At 45.3% G+C, this 19,024-nt stretch overlaps 1 protein-coding gene across 1 annotated transcript in view; it reads right to left on the bottom strand.

The window, feature by feature from the left end:
• Nucleotides 1-636: 636 nt before the first annotated feature.
• The window catches only part of LOC137668909 (maternal embryonic leucine zipper kinase-like), a 37,335-nt gene continuing 18,947 nt past the window's right edge, over nt 637-19,024 (bottom strand). Inside the window, 7 exon segments of the mRNA XM_068410723.1 lie at nt 637-922; nt 2,092-2,195; nt 4,556-4,599; nt 4,602-4,723; nt 5,172-5,265; nt 7,010-7,114; nt 11,580-11,700. Of these exon segments, the coding sequence (XP_068266824.1) occupies nt 745-922; nt 2,092-2,195; nt 4,556-4,599; nt 4,602-4,723; nt 5,172-5,265; nt 7,010-7,114; nt 11,580-11,700 (768 nt within the window). The 3' untranslated portion in view covers nt 637-744.

The raw sequence follows: 19,024 nt of genomic DNA, 5'->3' as shown, positions 1-19,024 counted from the left end.
GGGACCCTGCGCTTGCAGAGGTCTGTTTTGGACCCCTGTCAGCAGAGACTGGGCCTTGTCCCAGTACAAACTGAATCCCCTGGCCCCCTGCAAGTATAGACTGGGCCCCCTCCCACTACTTTTTGGCCCCCCTGGCCACTTCCCAGTACAGACTGTTAAGCATCACTGAGGCTTAGTAATAAGATGCAGTAATAAGATGCAGTAATACTGTACATATATAAATGGGATCATGGTTTAAATCCCAGCACTCTTGACTTCACATTTATGGAAGATAGTCCCATTTTGTACAACACAGAGCATACACTGTAACTCTGGGAACCACAGCTGTGACTTAATGATCTTAATAAATCCTACTTTAGCAGGGACAAGAAGAGAATTATGCAAATAACTATTTCTGTACTTGATAACTGAGGACATACCAAAATAAGCTTCAGCATACAAATACCAATACTTTTTTTAACCCACATACGTGAAAAATACACAAGAGGGGGAACAGCTTACAGCATTTTATTTCAGAAGAGTTGCAGTTGCAGAACATTTATTACAAACTGGATATCAAAGGAAGCATACAGAAGGCCTATGCACAGAGAGGGACAAAGAGCTTAAATTAAAAACTCAAGAAAGATGACAGATTTTTCAAGTACAATGGGGCGAAGAATTACTTTTCTAAACAGACCTTTCTAAAAAATTACAATTAAAGCCTCAGTATGAAACTGCTGCTTTCTCAGCACATGCATCAGGCAGTCACACTCGGCAGCTAGATAAGATGTCTTCCATCAGTCTCTTGTAGACCCAGGCATCACCTTTAAGCCGTTGTCGCCGGACACCCGCTACTTCACGTTTACTGAGTTGACACACTTCTAACTCAAACGCCATAGTTACTTTGCCAAAATCTGACCGTGTTTGACATTTGAGGGTATAACTGTACAAAACAAAGGAAAAACAGAGTAATCATTGAACAGTTTAATGTTCGTTTTGCAATGCAATTTTGAAGTAATAAAAGCACAAATTATCCCATTGCTATTCAGAATTTTGGGAAACAACCCAGAATTTAGTCAACTGAGATCTTTGAAGACTTTAGTCCCAGAACACTATCGCTATTCCCAAGGACCAACATGTAGCACCAATGTCCTACCCAGCCATAGGAAGCACTGCTAGCCACAGAGTGCCGTTCTCAGAGCACAGAGCTGGAAGGATGGAGGTGTTCCCACATTTTTCCTACAAGACCACTCTCCTCTCTGCAGACATCACTGCTAAGAGGCCGGTTACAGCTCAGCTGGTATGAAAAGTGGAAAAACTGGATGTGAAGTTTAAACTATTACAATGGGAGAAGGTCCTTCTGTGCCATTCAGCACCCTTCCAGATTTTGAGCTTGAAAATGCAGCAGAGGTTGAAGTATACTCTGGCGTTCTACAATGCCAATCACTTAAATGTTCCAGAACTTCAGAAAACGCATGTTTAAAAGTGAGGACATTTATTTCATGCATTGGGAAATAACAGACATTAAGCTCCGACCAGAACTAGGAACCAATCCTACTCTCAGTACCTTAGTCCAGTAAGTAAATCCTACAAATTAAAATGTAAATCCTACAAATTAAAATACAAATCCTAAAAACTAAAATAAGCCACACAAAGGTGTGTGGATTCTGTGCAGCTTTTAAAATGTACTCATCTCTTGGCTAAATGCTAATGTCTTTTAACCACCAAGAATGAGGGTTGAAAGGTATCCGCATTATCTCACAAAATTGTCTGATCTGGTCACGTGACCGAACCCTAACAAATTTTCGTATTTACAATTTCACAAGAGAGGGACAAAATTCACGTCAGCCTCTAAGAGCCACCTCACTATTACCAGTTTGTATCTGTCAGTCCAAGAGCTCTGTTAGAGCTCCCTAAACATTGCTTTGCATTGTGTGGACAAAGTTTTTATTGCACATGGTCATTTAGTGCTCTGTACACGGTCTATAAAATTATTGTAGTTTGCAATATGGGGCTGAGAAAGTAAGTTTAAATACTTTGCTTTATCAAGGATTGAAGTATTGACTATTTAGACAAATACAAGCTGAAGAAGTAATCATATTTTACACTTACCCCTTCTGAACATATTCCACATGCTGCTTTGAAAGAACAGCGATGATTTCATTCAACAGTTGGTCTGGATTCAGTAGCTGAGTGGTGGTAACATTATAGTGTGCCTAAAAGTAGTCAGCTCATTCAAAAGAGTCTGGGGTGGGGGGGGGAGTCTTTCTCCTAAAACTGAAGACATTATGAAAAGTTTCTATAAATAAAGCTTTGGAACAGTAACCATAGTTACAAATGCTTCAACTTCCCAATATTACCATAAATAGGACATTGTAGTAGCCACAGGAACACTGGACTCGATGATCCCTGAGGTCTCTTCCAACCTGGTTGATTCTATGTGATTCTGCAGTAGCCACAGGAACACTGAACAACTGCTGGACAATTAATATCAAAGCATGTCCAAACTATAATCCATTATAAAATCCAAAGTAGCAGCGATGGGCCAGGGCAGCACAGAGGCTATTTGAAGTCTGGTATGTAGCCAGAGACAATTCCTGGAGAGGACTATGGAAGACAGCCACAACACTGCTTAGAGCACCCTACTGCACACCCCACATTGGGAGGCTGCTCATAGCATGTTGCCTGGCTGAGACTGAGCACTTCCGATGTCAAGGAACAGGCATGGCACCATGCGGCTTTTCTAGGACTAAAGCATCACCACGTTTAAAGAAAAAAGTAACTTACTACTCACAAGTTTACTGTTATAGGGGGTCTTATATCACATCTAATGCTTCCTATAATGGACTTGTCTGACGAGTGACTTCTTGAACAACTTTCAGACACCCATATGTAACGAGAAGAATGTGTATGCCAACTGTAATGTTCCGCAAACGCTCTACCTAGCTTCCGAAGTCACAGCAGCAGATGAGAGAATACAAGATCATAAAAAAACCTTAGAAATTAACATAGGCTGAGGATGCAAAGTCAGAGTAAAAGGCTGGTTCTCACAGTTCTTATTCAGCCTGAAATGTATGCAACTCCCTGCCATAACTGCTGTAATGCTGTGAAATAAAATTCTGTCTTCCCCTATTGTACTCCAGTGTCCCCTAGACATGCACCAGTCATTTTGCATATGCTATGGACAAGGGAAAACTGATGCAGAAGGACAGAAGCTTTAGAAACAGAAGATCTAGCTTTTTGTTTCCAATTGCTCAGGTTCCTGAATTATTTCACAGTTTGGACTCCTGTCTGATGAGTTGGCCAGGTTTGTAGCCCAACATACATCCTGAACTTGTAAGACTGCCACCCTGCTCTGACATGTGCCTCTTGGAAAAGCTTTCACCTGGAATACAGCAGCTGAGTTCCATTTACACAGGCTGCAAAACACCAAGTGGTCATTTTACTGACAGACAGCCCTCCCCATCCCTGGAACCGTCCAAGGTCAGGTTGGATGGGGCTCTGAGCAACCTGATCTAGATGAAGATGTCCCTGCTGACTGCAGGGGGTTGGACTGGATGACCTTTAAAGGTCCCTTCCAACCCAAACCATTCCAGGATTCTATGATGCTGACTGTATAGTAGGTGTCCTCACAGCTGCAGCTCTGGGAACTGGCCAGCTGAAGGTATCCATCACTTATTTCTATGGAACTGTTCATGCCTCAGTAACAGCCTTGCCTCTTTCATGTTAATCATCTTTTTTCAAATATGTCATCTACAGATTCACACATAAGTTCCTCCTTGTATAACTTTTGAAGTACATTAGTTGCTTTTGAGTGATGTCTGCAGTTCTGTTCACTACACTACTATTATGCCAATGCCATTTGATGTGTATTCTACAAAGCTAATATTAACCCCATGAGTCAACTTTGGTAGGTACAAATTATTAATGTGATTTTAAAGTGCCCTGTGCAATGCACTAACTGAAGAACTGCTTTTTCTATGGCTACTTATAAGTGGCCAACTGGCTTGGACGCAGTGACATCAAAACTTTAAAAATCAAAATTATGCTGACAGCGACAGAAATTCTTTCATAAGGTGTAGTTATTTAGCCTTTAAGTTTAATGTCAGGTTCTCTTGACATCTAAAGGCTATCTCAGAACAGACATATCACTCCTGGGCTAGAAAAACCAAAGCCAGGAATGTTTATCAAAATTCTTTTTTTTTTTTTTTTTTTTTTTTTTTTTGTGGGAGAGCTAGCGGTATCTCTATAAAAATAAAATTATAACAATTTTCAGCTAGGGTTCCTTTAAAACTATCCTGCTTCCCCTCACATTTGGTTTAGATGGGATATAAAAAGCAATGGCCAAGGTCCTCCCTTGACCTGTTGGTGATGTGCCTGAGCCCAGACTAACATGACATCTCTTGGTGACAACTGCGACGTCATCATGTTATCAGATGCAGTAAGAGCAACTGCACTTCACTGTAGGATGCAGGCAAGTCAGATCACGGAAATTTTCACAAGACCGTTTCTAGAGGTATTGTATGTTTTCAATTATTATACTTCTTTTCATGTAAGATTCTTCTGGCAATGATACCTTAAGCTTCCTTGGACGATCTCTAGTGGATCGCTTCTTTTGCTTGGCGTAAGCATTGTGATCACTTTATCTAGGCCTCTTTCAAGACTTCCGAATATTTTGGCTTTTCTCTTCTTTTGGCTGCCATCCACATGAGCTAAGTTGAGTTTTAGTTCCACTGAATGACACCTGTTACATGCACAAATTCATCGGTTATTTTTCCTCAGTGTTTAGAAATTAGTTATTTCAGATACATCACTAAAATACCACCAGACCTGACAGAATGAAGAAAACCAAAGTAAGTGGAGTGTATTATGAGAGCTTCTGTTTGACAGTCCGCTGAGATTTAAACCCAGAGACGTATAGAGAAAGTGCAGCCCTCTGGGGAACTGGAATAAGATGGAACTTACATTATGGAAAATAGGAATATATTCTGAAGACAATTGAGTTACATAGTTTTAAAATTTTTTCTCTGGCTTCAGTGTTCCCTAGTGAATGTAGAAAGAGGTTTAGAAAGGTTTTTAACCAAGAGAATGGAAATAACAGCATGCTGTTGTAACAAGGCTTCCTAGGCAGAACATGGATTAAGGAAGTCCTGCTCTAAATCAGAAGTGTACACAAATAACTGGACATTTACCTTCTTTCATGAAGAATCTCGTCTGCTTTCAATTCATCTGTGTTTGTTGGGTTTGTGGGTTTCCTAAGTGGGGTGACTGCAGTGAACTGGCTCTCTGAAAGAAAACATCCAAGCCAAAGCAGGTATGTTTTTGCATAAAGGATTTTCTTTTCTTCAGCAAGGTTTTCTCATGATTAATAATTTATTTCGAAAACCAGCCCCCTTTTCTATCTCAGGTCTGTATCTTCAGAATGACGAAATGTGGTTTTAGTACATTAACAATGCAACCCCTACTCTACAAAGAAAAACTGTGACTGATTTCCCCAGGGCTCTACAAGTCAAGCCTTAGAGCGACCAGTGCAGTTCAGTATAAGAAACTTGGAAAGGAAGAGGAGTAGAATTGCTTTCTTGCTTTGCCACTGGTCCCAGAATATACACTGTGTCCAAATAGTTGCATTCTTCACCAAGCCATTTCACTCATATGAAGGGTGTGAGTTTATATAGCCATGTTTAGTAATACACGCTACATAACAGCCTAAAAAGTTCTACTACACACACATTAACAGAGTTCTGCAGTGCATGGTTATGAAGGTGCAGAAGCAAACACCAAGTGAAACAGTCAGCAAATGAGTTGTTACAATTAAATCCAACTTCAATGTTCAAGGTTTCAGCTCTCCACAGAATTGCACATGGCCCCAGACAGACAATGATGATCTCAAAATTCCCAATGGCTACTTCCACATTTCTGTCTCTAAGAGAGTATTAATACCACCTTGTCTGAATCAAAGATCTTTCCATGAAACAAAGAATTAGCTTTTAATTGTTTAATCCTCAGAAATATCTCACTAAAATGAGCTGAAACACTGCTTTTGCATTTCCCATTTCAGAAAGAGTACCTACTTTTGCTTTTCAAACTTACCATGAAGTCAAACTTCACAAGTTACCACATACAATCTTAAGACAAAAATCAAACTCAAACAACTAGCCTTTGTAGTGCACTTCCCTAAGTCCTTCACAAAGGATGTCATTGAACAGCAGTAAGTCCAGGATCCCTTATAACTTGATTCAGCTTGCAAAGACTTACTGTTTCTGAACAACGTTCCTTAGCATCTGGAACAGAAGTCTCCTATTGTAAGGAGTCCTTGGCATTTGAAGGACAGAGTTAGCATTTACAGCATCAACACCAAAACTTTTACATTAATGGTTGAAGGGAATGATACTGCACGTACAGGATCCATCATTTATCATAAAAATGAACTAGACAGCATGAGGACAGAAACTTCTGGGAACTCAGAAAAGCTGACATAATTTAGACAGATTTCTGTGGTCTATCACATAACTAAGATCTATACGCTGTTAACAGAAGTATTTTCACTGTCACACTGGACTGTTACTGTGAAAATGCTGATACGCTACCAAGAGAAATCTAAAAGTTAGGTTTTTTTTTTAGAACCAGCAAAAAAAGCAGACTTGACTAAAAGTATACCTTTGTTTTCACTCAAGGTAATAACAAACGAAAAACAGTGTTGAGGAAATCGCGTTCTCAGCCCTCATGGAAAAGTGGAACCAGATGCAATTTTTAGGAGCACAGCACTTGGGTCCATGTCAGAGTGTGCCAAAGGCATTGCAAGCAGCAATGACTTCTGTAATTAACATACAAGTAACATGCCCTGGTGTTAAACCTCTTGCAGCACTTTACCAGACATACTAGAAGAAGCAGGCTGGTGAATATGGCAAAAAAGTTAAGTCTTCCAGAAACAGATGTGTTGGATACACAAGTATTATGTTCATATTTGAATTTACAATAATTCCTATGCAACCTCTATGTTCTAACTCCTCATTAGTTACATTTGACATACCTTTGAAGGCAGGTGCCTGAAAGGGTATGGTTTGTACTTGTGTCTCAATCTGACGCTTCGCAAAAGGAGTCTTTGGAACAGGAAGCACAAAGGGCATTTCATTTCACAGAATCACAGAATCACAGAATGTTAGGGATTGGAAGGGACCTCGAAAGATCATCTAGTCCAATCACCCTGCCGGAGCAGGATTGCCTAGACCATATCACACAGGAACGCATCCAGGCGGGTTTTGAATGTCTACAGTGAAGGAGACTCCACAACCTCTCTGGGCAGCCTGTTCCAGTGTTCAGTCACCCTCACCGTAAAGAAGTTTTTCCTCAAATTTAAGTGGAACCTCCTGTGTTCCAGCTTGCACCCATTGCCCCTTGTCCTGTCAAGGGATGTCACTGAGAAGAGCCTGGCTCCATCCTCTTGACACTTGCCCTTTACATATTTATAAACATTAATGAGGTCACCCCTCAGTCTCCTCTTCTCCAAGCTAAAGAGACCCAGCTCCCTCAGCCTCTCCTCATAAGGGAGATGTTCCACTCCCTTAATCATCTTCGTGGCTCTGCGCTGGACTTTCTCTAGCAGTTCCCTGTCCTTCTTGAACTGAGCGGCCCAGAACTGGACACAATACTCCAGATGCGGCCTCACCAGGGCAGAGTAGAGGGGGAGGAGAACCTCTCTTGACCTGCTGACCACACCCCTTCTAATACACCCCAGGATGCCATTGGCCTTCTTGGCCACAAGGGCACACTGCTGGCTCATGGTCATCCTGTTGTCCACTAGGACCCCCAGGTCCCTTTCCCCTACGCTGCTCTCCAACAGGTCTGCCCCCAACCTGTACGGGTACATGGGGTTGTTCTTGCCCAGATGCAGGACTCTACACTTGCCCTTGTTATATTTCATTAAATTTCTCCCCGCCCAACTCTCCAGCCTGTCCAGGTCTCTCTGAATGGCTGCGCAGCCTTCCGGCGCGTCAGCCACTCCTCCCAGTTTTGTGTCATCAGCGAACTTGCTGACAGTGCACTCTAATCCCTCATCCAAGCCATTAATGAATATATTGAATAGAACTGGTCCCAGAACCGACCCTTGCGGGACTCCGCTAGACACAGACCTCCAACTGGACTCTGTCCCATTCACCACCACTCTCTGGCTTCTTTCCTTCAGCCAGTTCACAATCCACCTCACTACCCGATCATCCAGACCACACTTTCCCAGTTTAGCTGCGAGGATGCTGTGGGAGACCGTGTCAAACGCTTTACTGAAATCAAGATAGACCACATCCACAGCTTTACCATCATCTATCCACCAGGTTATGTCCTCATAAAAGGCTATCAAGTTGGTTGAGCATGACTTCCCGTTGGTGAAGCCATGTTGAGTGCCCCTAATGATCCCCCTATCCTTGATGTGCCTAGAGACAGCACCAAGAACAAGTTGTTCCATCACCTTTCCGGGGATGGAGGTGAGGCTGACCGGTCTATAGTTACCCGGGTCCTCCTTCTTGCCCTTTTTGAAGACTGGAGTGACATTCGCTTTCCTCCAGTCCTCAGGCACCTCTCCCGTTGCCCACGACTTAGCAAAGATGATGGAGAGTGGCCTAGCAATGACTTCCGCCAGCTCCCTCAGCACCCGCGGGTGCATCCCATCAGGGCCCATGGATTTATGGACGTCCAGGTTGCTTAATTGGTCCCTGACCCAGCCCTCATCAACCAAGACAGATTCCTCCTCTATCCTGACTTCTTCTGAGGCCTCAGGGGTCCGGGACTCCTCAGGACAGCCTCCAACAGTATAGACAGAGGCAAAGAAGGCATTCAGTAACTCCGCCTTCTTTTTATCCTCTGTCTCCAGGACCGCCACCTCATTCATCAGTGGGCCTACATTGCCTCTAGCGTTGGCTTTACCTGCAATGTATTTGAAGAAGCCCTTTCTGTTGTCCTTGACCTCTCTTGCAAGGTTTAATTCCAAGGAGGCCTTAGCTTTCCTAGTTCCCTCCCTACATCCTCTGACAGCAGACTTATATTCCTCCCAAGTGGCCAGCCCCTCCTTCCACGATCTGTACACCCTCTTCTTCCACTTGAGTTTGCCCAGCAGTTCCCTGTTCAACCATGCAGGTGTCCTGGTACCCTTCCTTGACTTCCTACCTGTTGGGATGCTCTGATCTTGAGCTCGGAAGAAGCAGTCCTTGAATGCTAACCAACTATCTTGGGCCCCCTTACCTTCTAGTACCCTGTCCCATGGGATTTCCCCTAGCAATTTCTTGAGAAGGCCAAAGTTGGCCCTCCTGAAGTTCAGGGTTGTGATTCTGCTAGCTATTCTGTTCCTGCCACATGAGATCCTGAACTCTACCATCTCATGGTCACTACAACCAAGGCTGCCCTCAACCTTCACGTCTTCAACCAGACCCTCCTTGTTAGTGAGGATAAGATCCAGCAGCGCTCCTCTCCTAGTTGGCTCATCCACCATTTGGATCAGAAAGTTATCATCAATGCACTGGAGGAACCTCCTGGACTGGGGATGGCTGGCTGAGTAGGCCTCCCAGCAAATATCAGGGTAGTTGAAATCCCCCACGACAACCAGGCCCTGTAATTGCGAGACTGCTCTCAGCTGCCTGTAGAAGGCCTCATCACCCTCCTCATCCTGATCCGGTGGCCTGTAATAGACACCCACAACAGTATCACCCCTGCCAGCCTGCCCCTTAATTCGCACCCACAAACTCTCAACTCGCTCCTGATCCGCCTCTGGACAGAACTCAATACATTCTAGCTGCTCACTCACATAAAGAGCAACTCCACCACCTCTCCTTAGTGGCCTGTCTTTCCTGAACAGGACATAGCCATCCATGACCACATTCCAGTCGTGCGAGGCATCCCACCAAGTCTCTGTAATTGCCACTAGATCATAGCCCCCCGACCAAACACGGATTTCTAACTCCTCCTGCTTATTCCCCATGCTGCGTGCATTGGTGTACAGGCATTTCAGGGAGCGAGGTGGGCACACCAGCTGATTTCACCCCAGGGGGATGGGAGGCCTCCTGGTCTACCTCAACACTAGAGCGTTGCCCCAGTGGTGCAAGCCCAGCTACTACCCCATCCCCCTTCGAATCTAGTTTAAAGCTCTCCGAATGAGCCCTGCTAATTCCTGTCCCAGAACCCTTTTGCCCCTACGACATAAACCTTTCCCATGTATTACAGTCACGCCTGTTGTCTTATAAAACCAGCCATTATCAAAGAACCCAAAGCCCTGCCTGTAGCACCAGTCTCGTAGCCAGGCGTTAATAGAGAGAATCCTACTATTCCATCCCACGTCATCACCTGAAAATGGAAGGAGGGACGAGAAAACAACTTGTGCCCCAGACTCTTTCACCAACCGTCCTAGGGCCTTGTAGTCTTTCTTCATCCCCTTCAGACTACGGGATGCAGCTTCTTCCCCACCTGTCTGGAAGATCAGCAGGGGGTAGTAGTCTGTGGCCTTCACCAGGTTGGGGAGTTGCCTGGTGATATCCCTGATTCGGGCTCCAGGCAGGCTGCAGACCTCCCTGTGATGGGGGTCAGCTCTGCATATTGGGCCCTCAGATCCCTTTAGGAAGGAGTCTCCAACCACTAAAACTCTTCTCTTCTTCCTTGTGGAGGAGGTAGCTATACGCCTGTCAGGTTTTTCTGACTGTGGTGGGACCTCTGATGTAGGTTGCCTCTCCACCACATCCCCATTGGACCGGCTGTATTCCACTAGGGCTTCATATCTATTGCTCAGAGGCACCTGTGGAGGCAAGGTAGGCAAGGAGGGCACTCGCCTTTTGCCACGGCCATAGACTTGCCTCCACTCACTCCTCTCCTCTAGGTTATCGTTTTCCACCTGAGAGGGGCAGAGTACAGGGGTCCCTCAATCCTGGGAGCTCTCTGACAGGTGCTCCCATTTTTGTTGCAGGGAGGGCAGAGCCTGGCTCCACCAGTCTATCTCCATTTCAGCCTCCCGAATGCTCCTAAGCCTTTCTACTTCGGCTTGAAGCCTTTCAACCTGGCTTTGCAGCTGTGCCGCTCGGCCAAGCAGATCATCTACTTGCTCACAGCGCACACAGCCCCCTGACACCACAGAGACGGTGTAGCATTCCCTGCAGCCCGCAACCTGCACCACTGCCTCCTTCCGTGGGAGCTCTGTCTGGGTTCCCACATCCATTTTGGTCTTCTTCCACCAGGTAGATACCATTGTTCTTCCACTGAACTGGGAAATACCTGTTGATGCCACCCCTGGTTCACAGCTCCTTGGCACCTTCCTTGCCTTGTGCACTGGGAGGGAGTCAGTGCCCTCCCCAACGAGCTGCAAACAACTGCAGCCTCTCCTGCCTTGGAGGAGCCTCTCCTGCCCTGGGACACACCCAGTCACTGCTGACTCACACAGTCACAGCTGAGTCTCCCTCTCCCTTCTGGCCAGGGACTAGTCCCTGCCCTCCAAGAGACTTTTTATCACCCGATAACAGGGGGTGGAGCATTTAAATCGCTTAAATCGCCCGCGGTGCCTCCGGCTACGCCCCCTCTTCTCCTGATTCATTGCCGGGAACCTCCGGGTCCGGGTCCGGAGGAAGCATTTCTTAAAGCTGACTCTGTATCAACATTTTCTTTGTTTTCATGCTTCTTTGATGCCATTTTTCTTGTCACTGGAGTTGACAGAGTGAATTCTGTATCATCCAGTTGAACATCATGCCTTGAATGCTACGAGAGATGTAACAAAAAACAAACAAACGAAAAAAGACTTCCTTTGCTGTATTCTGATGACGTTCAGGAATGTTACAGACAAGGAAATTCTAAAATTGAAGCAGGTTAAAAATACCATACAATGCCTGACCTATTGAGCAAAATAGTTTAAAACTCTTCAATACTTCTGATTCCCTCTATAACTTGCTAATAAACATCTCAAGTCATTTGCCATTTCTTTATCTGCTCTTCTAAATTATTCCGCTTGCACAATTAAGACTATTCCTCACCAGCTTATCTAAACATAGCTAAGAATTTTCATTTTGGTTTAACTGTATAATTTTAATTGCTTCATTGGATTTTCTTGTCCAATACAGACAGGTTGAATATCTTCAAAGACTTGTCCAGCTCTAGCCTAGCTCCAAGATCTTGGTTGCTGTACCTTGTCGTTTGCTGTACCTTGTTGTTTTCTGTTAGTTTTAAAATCCTCATTGCCTCATGTACTCCTTCCCTATACGCTGTTTTTATGCAAATCAAATGTCAAAGCTGAAGTTCTCATCAAATGAATCATGACCTACAGCTAGAAGAAGCCACAATTTATGCTCAGCTATATATTTAAAACATTTCTTTACTCAGTTTGTAACTCCCCTTGGCCAGGGTCCACCAAACATTTAAATACGTGTCACGGTTTAAAGCTGGGCTGGCGATTAAACCTGCAGCAGACGCTCTCTGTTAACCCTCCCCCCCCCACCCAAAGGGAAAGGGAAAGGGAAAAGGGAGAGAGACTTACGGGTTGGAAAGTTAAAACAGTTTTAATAAACCTATAATAATGAAAAAGAGTATAATAATAATATTGGAATAATCAAATATATACAAATATATATACAAAACCAAGATCGAGCTCCCCCGATGTCGGCAACGTCACCACCGGCACTGCAGGGCAGGCTCCGGGAAGGCCCAGGCTGGGCCTAGCGACGGTCGAGAGCTGGATTCAGGGATGCAGATCAGAATCGGGGGCAGCAGGAAAACAGTCGGAGTCCTCCTTGGACACCGGCCATAGCAGAAAGAGCAAGAGCGAGCAAGAGGAGCGAGACCCTCGTGATCCCCCGCTTTATACCAAGAATGACGTGTATGGGATGGAATACCCTCGTTGGTCAATTTTGGGTCACCTGCCCTGTCTGCTCCCCCCTGCAGCTTTTCACTTGTAAGCAGTGAGGAATCCAGCGGTGACCTTGGTTTCTCTAAGAAAAAAGTACAGCAAGAGCCTTACTGCACAACATCCCTACCGGTGCCTCAGCGATAACTACAAACTTCGAGCGTTATCAGTCCTGGAAGCAGACACTGTCTGCAAAAACATGCAGTTAGTTTCAGAAAGTGCAGTTATTTAGAGGAGACTTAGCTGAAAGTAAAAATCACTGAAAGGAAAATCGGCCTGGTTTAGGCCAAACCAGGACATTCCACCCCTTATTCCATACCATTCACGTCATACTCAGATCACCACTAACTTTTCATTTTAAAATATATACAGATAACATTAGTTTATGATTCATCTCTATACAGAAAAAAAAAAAAGTTCATCAAGTTCATTTAGTTCAGGATTGTGGGTTTCCATCTGGCTAGGAGTCTCTCAGGGCAGGAGACATGGTATGAGTTTTGTCACGGTTCATGCCCACGGGTTGCAGGTTAAAGATGTCAGTCTCGAGGAGGTTACTGGACACCACTTGCAGCTAGCTCTATTCCCATCACCACTGCTTCAACCTGAAAGACACTTATGAACACTGTTAGTATTATGCAGCAATTAACATCATACAGTTCAGAATTAAGTATTCTCACCCAAGATCAGATCACCTTCAGGGACACATCGGACTCCACCATCCTGCAGCATCACCCACCAAGTACATCCAGGTCCTTGAGCAAAAGCAATCCCATGAATGGGTTTACCTTTGCCTGTAGCAGGAAGAACCCAGACAGTTTTTCCCAACAGATTCCTTTCATGCACCACAGGGACTTTATCCCCTTCTACTGTATGTAAAAGGTCTGACTGAGCAGGGCCAGCTCGGTTGATGAATCCTCTGGTGTTAACTAGCCAGGTAGCTTGTGCCAAATGCTTATCCCAGTTTTTAAAGGTTCCACCCCCCATTGCTTTTAGGGTAGTTTTTAACAGCCCATTATACCGTTCAACTTTCCCAGAGGCTGGTGCATGATAGGGGATGTGATATACCCATTCGATGCCATGCTCTTTGGCCCAGTTATCTATGAGACTGTTTTTGAAATGAGTCCCATTGTCCGACTCAATTCTCTCTGGTGTGCCATGTCGCCACAAGATTTGCTTTTCAAGGCCCAGAATAGTGTTCCGGGCAGTGGCATGGGGCACAGAGTATGTTTCCAGCCATCCGGTGGTTGCCTCCACCATGGTAAGCACATAGCGTTTACCCTGGCGGGTTTGAGGGAGTGTGATATAGTCAATTTGCCAGGCCTCCCCATATTTATATTTCAACCACCGCCCCCCATACCACAAAGGTTTTAACCGTTTGGCTTGCTTAATTGCGGCGCATGTTTCACAATCATGGATAACCTGTGCAATAGAGTCCATAGTTAAGTCCACCCCTCGGTCACGAGCCCATCTGTATGTTGCATCTCTCCCTTGATGACCTGAAGTGTCATGAGCCCACCGAGCTAAAAATAGTTCACCTTTATGTTCCCAGTCCAAATCTATTTGGAACACTTTAGCAGCCTGATCTGCTTGTTGGTTGTTTCGATGTTCCTCAGTTGCCCGACTTTTAGGTACGTGAGCATCTACATGACGTACCTTCACGACTAGTTTCTCTAGCCGAGTAGCAATATCTTGCCACAGTTCAGCAGCCCAAATAGGTTTACCTTTACGCTGCCAGTTGCTTCGCTTCCACTGCTTTAGCCACCCCCACAAGGCATTTGCCACCATCCATGAGTCAGTATAAAGATACAGCCTTGGCCACTTTTCTCGTTCAGCAATGTCTAGAGCCAGCTGGATGGCTTTTACCTCTGCAAATTGACTTGATTCACCTTGTCCTTCTGTGGCTTCTGTGATTCGTCGTATGGGACTCCATACAGCAGCTTTCCACTTCCGATGCTTTCCTACAAGACGGCAGGATCCATCGGTGAACAGGGCATACTGCTTCTCATCCTCTGGTAGTTCATTATATGGTGGGGCTTCTTCAGCACGTGTCACCTCCTTTTCTGGTGGCATTCCGAAGTCTTTGCCTTCTGGCCAGTCCATGATCACTTCTAAGATTCCTGGGCGATTAGGGTTTCCTATTCGAGCCCTCTGTGTAATTAATGCAATCCATTTACTCCATGTAGCATCAGTTGCATGATGGGTAGTAGGAACCTTACCCTTGAACATCCAGCCTAGTACTGGTAATCGAGGTGCCAGGAGAAGTTGTGCCTCAGTACCAATTACCTCTGAAGCAGCTCTAACTCCTTCATATGCTGCCAGTATCTCTTTTTCAGTTGGGGTGTAATTGGCCTCGGAACCCTTGTATCCTCGACTCCAAAATCCTAGGGGTCGACCTCGAGTCTCCCCTGGTACTTTCTGCCAGAGGCTCCAGGTAGGACCATTGTCCCCAGCTGAGGTGTAGAGCACATTTTTAACATCTTGTCCCGTACGGACTGGTCCAAGGGCTACTGCATGAACAATCTCTTGTTTAATCTGTTCAAAAGCCTGTCGTTGTTCAGGACCCCACTGAAAATCATTCTTCTTTCTGGTCACTTGATAAAGAGGGCGTACAATCTGGCTGTAATCTGGAATATGCATTCTCCAGAAACCCACAACGCCTAAGAAGGCTTGTGTTTCCTTTTTGTTAGTTGGTGGGGACATAGCTGTTATTTTGTTGATCACCTCTATCGGGATCTGGCGACGCCCATCTTGCCATTTAATCCCTAAAAACTGGATCTCCCGGGCAGGTCCCTTGACCTTGCCTCTTTTTATGGCAAAACCAGCTTTCAGAAGAATTTGGATTATTTTCTCCCCTTTGTCAAAAACTTCTGCTGCTGTATCACCCCACACAATGATGTCATCAATGTATTGCAAATGTTCTGGAGCTCCACCCTCTTCTAGTGCAGTCTGAATCAGTCCGTGGCAAATAGTAGGACTGTGTTTCCACCCCTGGGGCAGTCGATTCCAGGTGTACTGGATACCTCTCCAGGTGAAAGCAAACTGTGGCCTGCACTTTGGTGCCAAAGGAATAGAGAAAAATGCATTAGCAATGTCTATGGTGGCGTACCACTTGGCTGCCTTTGACTCCAGTTCGTATTGAAGTTCTAGCATGTCTGGCACAGCAGCACTCAGTGGTGGCGTAACTTCATTTAGGCCACGATAGTCCACAGTTAATCTCCATTCTCCATCAGACTTTCGCACTGGCCATATAGGACTATTAAAGGGTGAGCGAGTCTTACTAATCACTCCTTGATTTTCTAATTGTCTAATCAGTTTATGAATGGGGATCAGGGAGTCTCGATTGGTGCGATATTGTCGTCGGTGCACCGTGGTAGTAGCAATTGGCACCTGTTGTTCTTCAACCTTCAGCAACCCCACAACAGAAGGATCCTCTGAGAGGCCAGGCAAGGTAGACAGCTGTTTAATGTCCTCAGTCTCTACAGCTGCTATACCAAAGGCCCATCTATACCCTTTTGGGTCCTTAAAATACCCTCTCTTGAGGTAGTCTATGCCAAGGATGCACGGAGCATCTGGGCCAGTCACAATGGGGTGCTTTTTCCATTCATTTTTAGTTAGGCTCACTTCGGCTTCCAATACAGATAACACTTGAGATCCTCCTGTTACTCCTGAAATACTGATAGATTCTGCCCCTTTATGATCCGATGGCATTAGGGTGCACTGTGCACCAGTGTCTACCAAGGCTCGATACCTTTGTGGTTTTGATGTGCCAGGCCATCGAATCCACACAGTCCAATAAACTCTGTTGTCCCTTTCCTCCACCTGGCTGGAGGCAGGGCCCCCCTAATCAAGAAATGGATTCGTGCTGCTCACAGGGACTGGACCTTCATTTCTCCTATTCACACTTTGGAAAAAGGAATTTGAGGCCCATCTACCCTGACTGGGGTCCTGCTCACTGGTAACTGGAGCAGCCATCCTCCTAGAAAAATTCTCTCTGGTATTTCTTTTAGCTTGCAACTCACGTACTCGTGCCTGTAGGGTACTGGTAGGTTGTCCATGCCATCTGTTCATGTCTTCCCCATAACCACGCAGGGCAAACCACAGGATACCTCGTGATGTGTTCCGTTTCCTTTGAGCTGGTCCTGTAGGAGGGCGTTTTCTCTTAACAGCTGCAACGCATGCCTGTGTAGGTAGAGAGTCAAGTTTATTCTCGATCCTGGACAGTTTGTCTGACAGTTGTTTAAATGAGTCCTTGTTTTCCTTTGTCAGTTTTTCCACAGCCGAGACACGGGCCTGCAGTGGGGAAGAAATACTATCTTCATACTGTCGCATACAGTTAGCCATTTCATCCACACTAGGTCGTGCCATAGCATTTTCTCCCCAGACTAATATTGACAATGTATGGGTATATGTCGGTGGAGCATTCTTCACAACCTTCCGGAACATGGATCGGTTGCATTCCACTTCATCAGGATCTACAGGATCTACAATTTCCCGTGGGTGTCTATAAATGATCTCTTGCACAGCTAGTTGTCTAAGGTAGTTAATACCTTTTTCTATAGTGGTCCATTTGCTCAGGTGGCTCATAACATCATCTTTATAGGGATACCTGCTCTTTACAGCTGACAAGAGTCGCCTCCAGAGACTGATAGTGTTTGACTTTCTTGCAAGCGCCTTATCAATACCACCATCTCTGGACAGGGATCCCAACTGTCTGGCTTCTCTGCCATCTAATTGCATGCTATCTGCCCCATTATCCCAGCATCGGAGCAGCCAGGTAATAATTGGCTCACCATCATAACGGCTGAAATCTTTCCTTATATTTCTCAGGTCCTTCAGGGATAAGGAGTGGTAGGTTATCTCTACATCCGAGTCCTCCTCCTGTGATAGTTCTGCTTTAGAACGACCTTTCTTCTGTGATGGGTCTGCTTTAAAATGACGATCAAGGGAACCCCCATCTGTGTCGGGCCCTGACTCTGCCTGAGAAGGGCCCTCACCTGGGTCATGTGATGGCTCTGCCTTAGAAGGCTCTGAGTCATCATCTTCCTCTTCACGAGCTGATTTCTTTCGGTATTTCTTCCTGGTTACAGGAGCAATTGGTACAGATTCGTTAGATGCTGGGGTCTGAGTAGATGCAGTGGCTGTCGTGGGAGTGCTGAGACTCGTTAGAGTCTGAGTAACTGCAGTGGCCATCTTGGGGGGTGTAGCAGCTGCGGTGCGAGCTGTAGCGGCAGCACACGCTGTAGGATCTGAGGTGGCTGCATAACACCTACACCTGTCCCTGCACCGATACTTAATCTTATCCCACATCAGAAACACATTCAGGACAACCGAAAATAAAAACATGCCACCTAGACAGCACCATCCGAATTTCACAAAATCTAGAGGAATCAGCTTGGCAGAAAAGGAGAAGGTACTATTTCCCAAAGTAAAATTGGAAGTGTAATCATTAACACAATCAGCTAAAGGACGCCCGGAGCCCGCAGATAAAATCGTTGCTACCGCGGTCAGAATAGTAACAGCCCAGTTTATCACGACATAAATCAGTATGAAACGCCATAACAAAACAATGCACATTGACCAGTGCCCAGCAGTGATAAACTGCACATAAACAGTAACAAACAGTGCATACGGCAAGTAAGGTATCATTACACTTAACTCTGTAAAAGGCTTTATAAAGAGATGAGATAACACAGCATTCAAAAATGACATCAGCATCTTCCCTATCTGTTTTAATTTCCAACCCCTCGTAAATCTCAAAGGAAGAAATCTGATACTCTCTCAGCTGAGCTCTCCGGGTCTCCTCCCGCCGGAGCTGGGATTCGACTTATCAGAGGAACCTGTTGGAGCTTCTCTCGAGCCCCACGTTGGGCGCCAATAAATCTGTCACGGTTTAAAGCTGGGCTGGCGATTAAACCTGCAGCAGACGCTCTCTGTTAACCCTCCCCCCCCCACCCAAAGGGAAAGGGAAAGGGAAAAGGGAGAGAGACTTACGGGTTGGAAAGTTAAAACAGTTTTAATAAACCTATAATAATGAAAAAGAGTATAATAATAATATTGGAATAATCAAATATATACAAATATATATACAAAACCAAGATCGAGCTCCCCCGATGTCGGCAACGTCACCACCGGCACTGCAGGGCAGGCTCCGGGAAGGCCCAGGCTGGGCCTAGCGACGGTCGAGAG

The sequence above is a fragment of the Nyctibius grandis genome, chromosome 11 (assembly GCF_013368605.1).
Source record: "Nyctibius grandis isolate bNycGra1 chromosome 11, bNycGra1.pri, whole genome shotgun sequence".
In the NCBI taxonomy this organism is placed as follows: Eukaryota; Metazoa; Chordata; class Aves; order Nyctibiiformes; family Nyctibiidae; genus Nyctibius; species Nyctibius grandis.
Note: the sequence above shows the minus strand (reverse complement) of the source record. Positions and strands in the feature narration are given on the sequence as shown.